The sequence below is a fragment of the Nannobrachium achirus genome (genome assembly GCF_963921795.1).
Source record: "Nannobrachium achirus genome assembly, chromosome: 15".
NCBI classification, from domain to species: domain Eukaryota; kingdom Metazoa; phylum Chordata; class Actinopteri; order Myctophiformes; family Myctophidae; genus Nannobrachium; species Nannobrachium achirus.
In genome coordinates this window covers 64,463,042-64,475,125 of record NC_137822.1, presented here as the reverse complement: position 1 = coordinate 64,475,125, position 12,084 = coordinate 64,463,042, and the positions used below count along the sequence as shown (strand labels likewise).

Genomic DNA, 12,084 nt, shown 5'->3' with positions numbered 1-12,084 from the left:
TGTGACGGGTCGCGATCCTGTAGAGCTGCTATTTCCGCTGTTTCTTATGTATTTGTTTTAATTATGGTATTTCCTTGATTCTTTCTTTTATAGTCTAGGGCAGGGTGTACCACCATTTATAAACATACCTTATTAACTGAGAACCAATGTAAATGCGATCAATCTATCACTCACAATCTGTCAATTGCAAAATAATCATGTATACAAGCTATTCAAAATAGACAGAATCATTATTTTGAACATAAGACACGTGGGAAAAGGTTTACACAAATATTTATATGATTTTTTTTTTTTTTTTTTCAAGAAACAATTTTGCGACCCCCTGCAGTACCTCCGTGGATCCCCTAGGGGTCGTGGACCCCCTGTTGAAGACTTCTGGTCTAGGGAAAGATAAGGGAGTGCTTGTTGTTATGTATGTACTGTATAAGTCATGTATTTTGTATTGTAATCTATTTTAAATGTATTAACTGTTAACTGTTAGGGGTCCTCAATGGAAATAAGTCTCAGGACTGTATTGTGACATCCTCGAATTGCTGTAACATGTTTATTGCTTGCCAAAAATAGGCTCAACACACTGTTTGGGAAACACTAGTAGGCGTTGTTTCAGGAGGCACGTGCACACATATATAGACATCAAAGGGGGCTTGAGCCCCTGCCCTTTTACTCGTCTGTAAAAAGTGCCCTCTCCAGACCGGGTCCGCATCAGTGTTCCGACGGGCCGGAATTCCGACACTAAAACTAACCCTAACTCTACCCCCAACCCTAAACCTAACCTCAGTAAACCTTACCTCAGTAACTAACCTGCCGACGCTAAGTAACTAACCTGCCTTACGCTAAGTAACTAACCTGCCTTACGCTAAGTAACTAACCTGCCGACGCTAAGTAACTAACCTGCCGACCATGTCGGAACAGCAGATAGTCGGGATAGTGAGCGCTTCCCCTCCAGACCATGAGTGCAGTTTTTTTTTCTGGGGTGAAAGAAATGCAAATGCCCTCTTTCCATGCCATACCTGAAGGCAGCATTCAAGAGAATTGCCCTGTCCAAACTCTCCTGAACTTGAATGCTGCATCCTAAGTCAAAAGAATTGCCCTCTCTGTGTAGAAACCCATGCCGTTACGCCACATCTCCAGTATTGACTTGATTATGCTTAGTTCAGTGTGGTATCACGCACCGAAAATAGCCGACCTCCAAGCTCACAACTTGTGAGCTTAGAGCTCTGCTATTTCCGATACTTCCACCAAAAGGCCCTTTTAGAAATTCCAGCCCCTGCCTCTCTAACATTCTCCGCACGTCCCTGTTCAGGACCATGGATAGCCCCGTTTGACAGCGCTGTGTGTTGTGCATAGGAGGTGTTGTTTCATGGGCCGTGGTTTGTTGTGTGTGCTGTACTGTATGGGCTGTGTGGGCAGAGATCGATAGACGGACCCGAAACAGCCTGGTTGCTTTTTGTGGTCGTAAATACAGTTGAGCGTTTGGCCCTAATTCCATTTACTGTAGTGATCCACAGACAGAGAAGCAGTGGTGTAAAGTAACTAAGTACATTTACTTAAGTACAACTTTGAGCTATTCCCAATACTATTACTTCTACTCCACTACAATCTCGGATGCAAATATTGTACTTTTACTCCACTACATTTATTTCAAAACTTTAGTTACTCGTTACTTTGTAGATTTTTATTATTATTACAAAACATACATTTTCCACTATATACATTTTGGCCATTTGAAAATAGCCGATATTTTCAAAAGATTTGTATACATTTGATAACTTAAAATGGCACATTCTGTACAATGAGAACTTTTACTTTTGGTACCAATACTTTTGTACTTTTACTCAAGTAAATGTTGAATACTGGACTTCTACTTGTAAGGGTGCCCTCAGACCAAAATATGGTCGGCAGTGGATAAACTCTTCTGGTGCGCGGCTGGCTAAAAACGCAGAGAGCGTATTCTGTCCCAAAGCCAGTGATGCGCCTGTCACTCACTTCCCGCACCGCCCTCCCTCCCTGTAGCCTAGCGTAGCGATCCTTTGTCTGCAGAGGTACGTTAGCCAGGTTACGTTGCGACTTGCGAGGTTATCAATTTAATAGGCTTTATTATCATCATCTTTTACGTGTCAACTCTATAATGGACAGGCGAAGGGTAGTCACCCTTGCTTTATTGGAAGGGGAGATGCAACAAGCTAAAAAGAGAAGAGTTTGGGTGCATCATGAGACTCTTCAAAACAAAACATCTCCCAGTCCCTTCCTGATTCTCGGAATGTTACGCCTTCGACTCACCCGATTGGACAGAGAGGGGAAACCAGAATCTGCGTGGAGAATTTCTTTGCTCCAGCATAAACGCAAGGTCTGCGTGGAGCGCAGATATCCTCCACTGACATGAAACCGCCCCCTTCTCATTGAAATGCATTGGCGGAACGCGGATTCCACTCTCATAAGTATTTTGGTCTGAGGGCACCCTAACAGAGTACAATCTACATTGCAGTATTGATACTTTTACTTGAGTAAATAATGTAAGTACTTTTTACAACCACTGCAGAAAAGCAACAAGGGAAGTGAAGCACAGTCGGCGAGGTGAGAGAGAGAGAGAGAGAGAGAGAGAGAGAGAGAGAGAGAGAGAGGAGAGAGAGAGAGAGAGAGAGAGAGAGGGAGAGAGAGAGAGAGAGAGAGAGGGAGAGAGAGAGAGAGAGAGAGAGAGAGAGAGAGTAGAGAGAGAGAGAGAGAGAGAGAGATAGAGAGAGAGAGAGATAGAGAGAGAGAGGGAGAGAGAGAGGGAGAGAGAGAGAGAGAGAGAGAGAGAGAGAGAGAGATAGAGAGAGAGAGAGAGAGAGAGAGAGAGGAGAGAGAGAGAGGGGGAGAGAGAGAGGGAGAGAGAGAGATGAGAGAGAGAGAGAGAGGGAGAGAGAGAGAGAGAGAGAGAGAGAGAGAGAGAGAGAGGGAGAGAGGGAGAGAGAGAGAGAGAGAGAGAGAGAGAGAGAGAGAGAGAGACTATGGGCCTCCTCCTGCTTTTGTCATGAATTAAATATTTTGCTACATTGTTATGTGATTGTACTGATTAATATGCCTTCTTTGATTTTGGTTATTCGACCTTCTTGCAGGCTATTGCGTGGTAAAATAAATAATGAATAATAAAATTAATACAATACATGGTCGAAATGGCGGTGAGAGGCGTTGTGTGCTTGTAGATCGGCTGTTTTCACCAGTCTGAATCATTTTTAAATGATAAATGCAAAACGAACGGTTTTGGACATACAAGGTTCTCACCCGACAACGACAAAATATTACACTGTTTTTTTGGATGCTGGCAGCTTCATGCAGCCTTTATAAACATCATATTCTTTGTCCTCTCCAAGTCTTTTCTACAAAGCAGCATGGCTTGCTGTCGGGCAGAAACCTCTCTCCATATATATATATATATATATATATATATATATATATATATATATTGCAAATTAAAGCCTGATTTGATCACACTAAAGCGTCACACACAAGTATCAAAAGTAGACGATCTGCAAACCAGGGGTGTCGCACCAAATTCTGGGCCCTGGGTACAAGGATTCACTGTGGGCCCCCCATGAATGTTCTTCATAGGGGGGAAGTGGGAATGCATTATTACGCATTGTTTTGTGCTTTAACTATTGCAAAATAGCAGATATACAAGGTCACAGCGTAGCACCGAGTGCCGTGCTGCAAGCTTGTATCTGCTATTTTGAAAAATCGTTTTTTTTGTCAGTGGTGCTCAAACCTTTTCAAGGAAGGACCCCCAAAATGAAATGTATTTGGCCATGGACCCCATCTCAAAATATTTAGTTCCAGGGACCCCCCATAAGCAAAATTTGAGTTACAAATGTTTGCTTAAAAATACATATATTCAAAGATTTGCATACATTTTCATGACTTTCAAAAATAGCAGATCTACAAGCTTGTGCGCTGTGAGCTTGTATATCTGCTATTTTTCAATAGCTAAATATAAAGTAATTAAGGCCCCTCCACCTTGGGCCCTAGTAACTCAGTCCACTCAGTTTCTCACATGGCCCTCTTCTAGCACCACCATGAGGCAGATTCTTGCAAAACACATTTTTGGACACTGCTCCTACAGATGTTGCCCTAAAATCACACAAAGTGGTACACAGTATCTCTACAGTATGTAGATGTCATCAACATAGATCTGTCCCATTTCCCATATTCCATCCTGATTGGCTACCATAGCCTTCTAAAGTTTGTGTATGCGACCTGACGGTCGCTTATCTCCTGATGGTAACATGTCATTAGGTCGAACACCCTTTGGATCGACCACCAAACTCTAACCCAAACCCTAATCCTAACCTCAGTAAAACTATGCCTAACTCTAACCCTAACCCTAAACCTAACCTCAGTAACCGTGACGCGGGTGATTGTCTAACTTGCCGACGCTCGCAGGTGATTATCTAACATGCCGACGCAGTTCGACCCAACGGGAGTTCGACCCATGGGGCAGTCCCCCTCCTGATTAGGGAGTCTTACTGGTACAATATACAGTAGTTCTCACTGACGTTGCAGATGGTAAACCTGCACCGACGTGCAAGCTCACAAATGTACGCACCGTTCATGTTTTTGAATGAACCTTGTGTCTTCATCCCGTTGTACGACTCACATATTGATGAACGGGGTGCGTGTTCAGGCCAAGGAGAAGGAGTCGTGATCATGTCTGAGCACTCTGAGCGCTTCTATGTGAATGTTTTTTTGTGAGCGAGTCTGAGGGCTGTTATGTCAGAAAATCAATAGAAGAGATACCTCTATTGAGCGTTCAAGGGATGATGTGTGTTTGTAGACAGGAGGAACAGGGGAGTCGATTGGGTATGGAAGGGGTATGCAGCTGCCAAACCCTGGGTCCAGGGAGGAAAATAAAAGTTACTTTTAAATATAAATCCATGAATGTCTCTTTGTCTATCTGTGCTGGTTATTATGTTGTTTAAATTACAGTAAAATAACTACAAATGCAACATTTTACAAAATGGTCACTTTAACAAGGTATTATAATTATATTCTCCACACTTGTATTCTCCCCATTCTGGACAAAATGGTATATTCCCAAGTTCCGCAGCTCAGCTGCACAGGTGCAATTCATTATGGTTAATTGTGACACGTTTACTAACATGCCAATGTTTAGCTGCACTTGAACAACCGTTCCAGGCTGTCATATCCAGCCCAAGGAACCATAGAAACGGGGGAAAAAAACCAAACCTCGGTTCGAAGTGAAGCGGTGAATTTTTATTCTATGTGTTCTAGAGCTATGAAATCTGTGTTCTAGATCTATACTTTCTATGTGCTTTAGTTCTATATTTTTATGAATTCTGAATGAATGAATGATTTTGTCTGGAGGGCCAAATTGTCATGTGAAGCTTGACCAATCCTCAATGCACGGGACGGGACATGCATGGGACATGTACGGGACATGTACGGGACAGACAAAGCCACTCCTTGGAAGCGGCTTCCACCGCTTCAAAAATAAAATGTACTTCTTAAAATAAATGTATCATGCCTGTTGCTAAGGTATGGCAACAAGCGTCATGTTTAGCTTTTTCTGAACTGACGCCACTGATGTGTGTTTGTAGACAGAAGGAAGAAGTTGGCATCTTCCCTGGTTCCCTTGACAAATAAAAAACCTTTGGGATTTTTGCATTGGATTTTGGATTATTGCTCTGTCATTACACTTAAAACGTTTTGTTCAGCAGGATCATCTTCACAAATGAACACAGCTTTTACAGCATGCTTTGTGAAGTGTAAATGAATTCGCAAAAAAAAAAAGAAAAACTAATGTTAAGCCAATAAAGTAACTCCACCACGGTCGCACGACCTCAACGTCATCCCCCGCAAATGCTTGTGCCTGGCTTAATTATGTGTAATAATGTCCCCAACGACATAATGTGGTCTCATTTAGTCACTCGTTCCAAACTGCCTTTTTTAAAGACGTGTTTATGAGGTAGAACCGAAAGGTGAAACTGGCTGCACATGAAGTTATTTTAGGCATCTAACAAAAAACCCACTGAAACTAGACTGGGCCCAATAATGGCAGATCTCGGACTTGAGAATGCACAAATGGACCAAATGGAAACAAATCAAATCAGGGGTCTTCAACGTTTTCAGGCCAAGGACCCCTTAGTTGAGAGAGAGATGAGGCATTTTCATACTGTAGATTCCATATTGTTTCTTTTACTTAGTCCGCTCTTTTCCCCTCTACACCAAACCTTTGCAGAAAATAGCCAATCTATAAGCTCACAAAGCCTCGAACTGCAAGGCATTGTGAGCTTGTAGATCGTCTATTTTCGGCTAAAGTTCTCAGAATATGGACACTAGGGTTCAAGAGTTTAATATAAAAAAAGGAGAAAGAAAAATCGTATCACACAAAGATTTGGAGGACCCGCTAGGGGTCCCGGACCCCCTGTCGAAGACCCTTGAATCAAATTAACACTCAGGACTCCGCTGTGTAATCCTGTTGGTTTTCATAGCATTTGCGCGTTTCACGATTTCTCGCGAACTGGTCGCGCAGGGAGGAAAACCTCTCAAAAGGCTTTGGTGTATAATCCGCGGGGCGCAGAAGAAGTGTGTGTTCGGGGTGGCGGTCCGGAGCCGGGGGTCCTGTGGAGCGCTGGGCCGACAACGCACACGCTCGGCCCTTGTTCCACTCGTTGAAGGTGCGGTTGACCAGCGCCAGGTAGGCGTGGAACAGTGTGTAGCCCGCCAGGAGGACGAAGATGAGGACCAGGAAGCTGAGCATGAACACAGGCCGCGGGAAGGCCAGGAACAGCCGCTGCGCCACAACCGCGGGTCCGGGTCCTGGTCCGGGTCCAGGTCTACCGCGCTCGTCCACGTAGCCGCCGGCTCCCAGGAGGAGGCCGGAGCTCAGCGCGGCGTGACGCAGTGCGCCGGCTGTGAGCAGAGCGGCGTCTCCGGCCGCGGCGCACATGCTGCCCAGGTACAGCAGGAAGTAGCCCTTGTTCCGCGCGCCGACGCAGTTGTTGACCCAGGCGCAGTGGTGGTCGAAGCGCTCCACGCACCGGTCGCACACCCGGCAGTGCTTGGAGCGGGCCGGCTTGACCAGCCGGCAGGTGGGACAGGAGGCGCCGCCGGGAGGAGGGAACGTCCCCCCGCTGCCGTCGCCGTCGCGGGGATGGGACCACGGCGGGGCGCCCCCCGCCGCTCTCCCCGGCGCTATCGTTCCCGGGTCCGTGGTGACGCAGCAGTAGAACAGGTAGGTCTTGACGGCGAACAGGACGTAAGGCACGGACAGGCGGGCGAGGGTGGCATCCATCTGCCTGCAGAGGCCCAGCACCTCGTAAGTGAACTCCGCGAACACCGCGCCATCCAGCAGGAGGTGCAGGTAGACAAACGCGTTGTTTCTCCGATAAAACAGCCCGCGGAAGGCCCTCCGCGAGAGACCTTGAAGCCACTGTGGCGTGACTAGCGCAAGCAGCGTGGACGCGTGACTCAGGGGGACATTGAACGGGGTCCGTCGCTGCCCAGAGTATTTGAAGACCAGGGCGATGCACGTCAACACCAGAGCAACGTCGATGGCAAAGAGAGTGAGGAAATCCATGGTTCCTCGTGTTATTGTCGTGGGCTCGCGGAAAGCGAGCGCACATATGTTATCTTCATTATTTATCTATCAAGTTCTCCTCAAAATGACGTAAAATATCAGTCAAGTTCTCCTGAAAATGACGTAATCTATCAGTAAAGTTCTCCTCAAAATGACAGAATCTATCAGTCAAGTTCTCCTCAAAATGACGTAATACACTGCCTTTGTACCGACAGAGAAAAAGGCAGGACCCTTAGCCAATGAGGTGCAGCCAAAGGGTTGATCTTTGTGCCCATACATGGTGTTCCTACGAAACATGTATGGTATCGTGACGCCCCACAAGCCCTTAAAACTAAACTCCAAACAGCCCAAAATAAACTAATTAGGGTCCTGCTTAACCTTCCCTATCAGACTCACCTCACCGCTACTCACGAGTTAAGAGTAGGGTGGCTCAGAGTAGATGACAGAGTACAGCAACTTGCAATGGGCCTGGTGTACAAGATACACTTCACCACTATGATACCCAAGTACCTGTCAAAATACTTTATAAACGTTAAGGATGTCCATAATTACAACACCAGAGGCAGCGCCACAGATCACTTTCAACCCAGAGTCAAAACCAACAAAGGGTCAAACTCGTTCTTCTGCTATACCACCAAAATGTGAAAAGCCTTACCGAAGGCCATAAAGGAGTATGGATCACTAGCATCCTTTAAAATTGCCCTGAAAAAAACACTTACAGGCAGCAGCCGTTCGCAACTGGTAAAAAAAAAAAACCTAGCCCAGCCCTACCCTCCCCTGCTTTTTGTTCTTTCATTTTATTTTCCTTACATATCTACTGCATAGTACTGTGTTCTATTCGTCTGTCATTCAATGTTATATGAGATACTTTAATGGTTTCCTGTGGAAATAAGCTTAGTCTTTTCATGGATCTCCTTTTAGTAGACCTTTTACCAGTGAACTGTACCGTCATGAAACTGTACCTTTTCCTATGCAAACTTCTAATAAAGTCTTCAATCAATCAATCAAACAAACAGTGTGGGCTCACCCACACTGTTGTGTAGGAACAGTGTTTCTAGTTATTATATGATAATCATAGACATTATAAATATGTCTAATGTATTGTACAGCATACCCAGAGTTAAGCTGAACTGTGGTGTAGAAGCAACAATGTAGGCTTAATTATAATAATTATACCACCCATCGTCTGGTCATCCGCCAGTGGATTTGAGAATCACTTACAGTGAACTGTGAGTGATAGAGGTTTTGGCTTCTGAATTAACAACCTCTGTCTCTGCACGCAGTATTTAATCTGCAGTGTCGTCACATGGTGAGGTCACGTGACAGCTTCAAATATGGTGTAATGTGATTCAGCAAGAGCCGCTGATACAAACGACCTACGGCCTGGTCGCGACTTAGGCCACGACTTGGAGGTCGTAGGTCCCGGTTCTGGAGGTTTTGCGCGATCTCGGTCGTAATTCAGCGACCTGGGAAGTCCGCGATCGAAACTCTACGCTTGCTAAGGGAAGGGACGCGAGTTTAGAAACTCTACGCTTGCTAAGGGAAGGAGCGCCGCGATCGAAACTCTACGCTTGCTAAGGGAAGGGACGCGAGTTTAGAAACTCTACGCTTGCTAAGGGAAGGAGCGCTCGTTTTCAACAGCGTCGGCAGGTTAGCTACTCAGTGTCGGCAGGTTAGGGTTAGGGTTAGGGTTAGGGTTAGGGTTAGGGTTAGGGTTAGGGTTAGAGTTGGGGTTAGGGTTAAGGTTAGGGTTAGAGTTGGGGTTAGGGTTAGGGTTAAGGATAGGTTTTGGTGCACCTCGCGCGGTCCAAGTGACTACAATGGAGCGCTTCCTACCTCCGGTTCAGCCAATCACAAGCTTCAAAAGGTTGAATAGCGCTGCTGCTCTAGAATATTCTGCAAAAAGACCTTTTAAATACGACCGCGGACTTCCCAGGTCGCTGAACAACGGCCCGATCGCGCAACAACGGCCCGGGGACGACCGAGGTGGCGCAACCACGGCCGGGGGTCGCGAAACTAGACCGGCCGCGACCTAACAAGTATGTACCGCGAACTACGACCTCCAGAACCGGGACCTACGACCTCCAGGTCGTGGCCTAGGTCGCGACCAGGCCGTAGGTCGTTCGTATCAGCGGCTGTCTCTCATGTGATTGAAAGATGGCGTGGGTGCATGTGGGATCTTTGTACAGCCTCCCCCCATATTATATTTTGTTTGTTGGTATGAAAGACTAAACGTGTGTTACTGAGTACCGAGTGCCGCGCTGCAAGCTTGTAGATCTGCTATTTTTGAAAAGTCGTGTGTGCAAATCTTTGAATATATGTATTTTTTAAGCGAACATTTGCAACTCAAATTTTGCTTCTGGGGGGTCCCTGGAACTAAATATTTTGAAATGGGGGTCCGTGACCAAATACATATCATTTTGGGGGTCCTTCACATGAAAAAGTTTGAGCACAGGACATAGAAAAAATAAATAAATATATATATATATATATATATATATATATATATATATAGCAGATCTACAAGTTTGCAGTGCGGCACTGCCTATGAAGAACATTCTTGGGGGGCCCGCAGTGAATCCTTGTCCCCAGGGCCCAGAATGTGGTGCGACACCCCTGCTCATCGTCCATATGCCCGACCCACAGGTAACTCTACAGAGAAGAAGAGGTCTGTACGGTCTTGAAAGCCTGCATGTATTTTTATGTGCAGCCTATTCGTGTACACTAGGACATGAAGGAGGCGTCCATGGACCACCTGGCAATCCTACAGCTGTTTACATAATACCCCCACACTGAAACGCATTCAAACAAACACACCACACACGCAAACACACGCACCCGCGCGTCTCGAGTAACAAAGTACATTTACTTAAGTACTTAAGTAATATAATTAAGTATTTTTGGGGGTATTTCTGATTCCAATTTCCAATCCTTTTACTTCTACTCCTCTACATCTCGGATCCAAATATTGTACGTTTACTCCTCTACATTTATTTGAAATCTTTAGTTACTTTGCAGATATAAATTGAAATATTGTAAAACATACATAAACCACTATAGCCCTATTTTATACCGTGACTATTTGAAAATAGTCGCGTTGTGAGCTTGTAGATCTGCTATTTTCAAACATGTTGAACTTTTTACTTGTTACTTCAAGTACATTTTAATGCCAAAACTTTAATACTTTTACTCAAGTACATTTTGAATCCTGGACTTTTACTTGTAACAGTACATCTAAATTGCAGTATTGATAGTACTTGCAGTGGTACGTTTCCCACTACTGCATGTGTCCCCCTCCCCCTGCTGTGTGTTTGGGAGCGATGTGTCCCCCTCCCCCTGCTGTGTGTTTGGGAGCGATCGCGCTTCCTGGGCCGAGTTCCCCTCTCCTGGGCTGATCAAAGATTCAAAGACACAGGAGGGAGAGCAGGGGCGTCACAAGGAGGGGGGAAGTGGGACTGAGTTACCAGGGCCCAAGGTGGAGGGGCCTTAATTATTTTATGCTTTTGAAACTATTAACTATTGAGAAATAGCAGATCTATAAGCTCACAGTGCAGCACCGAGTGTCGCCACTACGAGCTTGTAGATCTGCTATTTTTGAAAAGTCGTGAAAATGTGTGCACATCTTTGAATATGTGTATTTTTTAAGCGAACGTTTGTAACTAACATTTTGCTTCTGGGGGGTCCTAAATATATATGGAACTACATATTTTGAGATGGGGGTCCGTGGCCAAATACATAATTTTTTGGGGGTCCTTCACGTGAAAAAGTTTGAGCACCACCGACATAGAAACATAGGTTTTTCAAAAAACCTTAGGAGGATTTGAAATGTTCAAATACTTTCAAGATTTTTTTAAAAATAGCAGATCTACAAGCTCGCCGCGCGGCACTCAGTGCCACACTGTGAGCTTGTATATCTGCTATTTTTCAATAGTTAAAGCACAGGGGCCCCACAGTAAATCCTTGTACCCAGGGCCCAGAATTTGGTGCGACACCACTGAGGGAGAGGCAAGCGGGACACACACACACACACACACACACACACACACACACACACACACACACACACACACACACACACACACACACACACACACACACACACACACAGAGACACACACACAGGGGGGATCTCAAGCAGGATATGAGTCAGAGCTGCTGCTGGGTATTTTTTCATCACCGACATTAACACGACAGGAAGGCAAACACCAGTCGTCTCGAGATGCACACACACGCGTGTGGTTCTCGGTGCGGGTGCGGTAGGGGGGACCCCCTGAGGGGGTCCTCGAGGAGGGGTTTCCAAGGCGACAAAAGGATTGATGGTTCGATAGATTCGATTCAGACTCCACCTAAACCCATAGCACTACTGTAACACTCCCCTTCCCTCCATGACCACACATGAAGCTAGATAGCACTATTCAGGTTTTAGACGTTTTTTTTTACTGATTAGGCGCGTGGTCTATGTTATTGTTTTATTTCTATGCATTTATCATATTGTTGTTAATGTACTG

General features: G+C 45.4%; 2 protein-coding genes across 2 annotated transcripts in view; both read right to left on the bottom strand.

The window, feature by feature from the left end:
• The window catches only part of fibcd1b (fibrinogen C domain containing 1b), a gene marked incomplete at both ends in the record, with an annotated part of 511,759 nt that overhangs the window by 26,502 nt on the left and 473,173 nt on the right, over nt 1-12,084 (bottom strand). The window lies entirely within an intron of this gene.
• LOC308299116 (palmitoyltransferase ZDHHC4-like) lies at nt 6,452-7,576 on the bottom strand (the record flags this gene model as incomplete). The annotated part of the gene is made up of 1 exon (XM_080742840.1): nt 6,452-7,576. The coding sequence occupies one exon, from the start codon at nt 7,574-7,576 to the stop codon at nt 6,452-6,454; it is 1,125 nt and encodes a 374-aa protein (XP_080598966.1).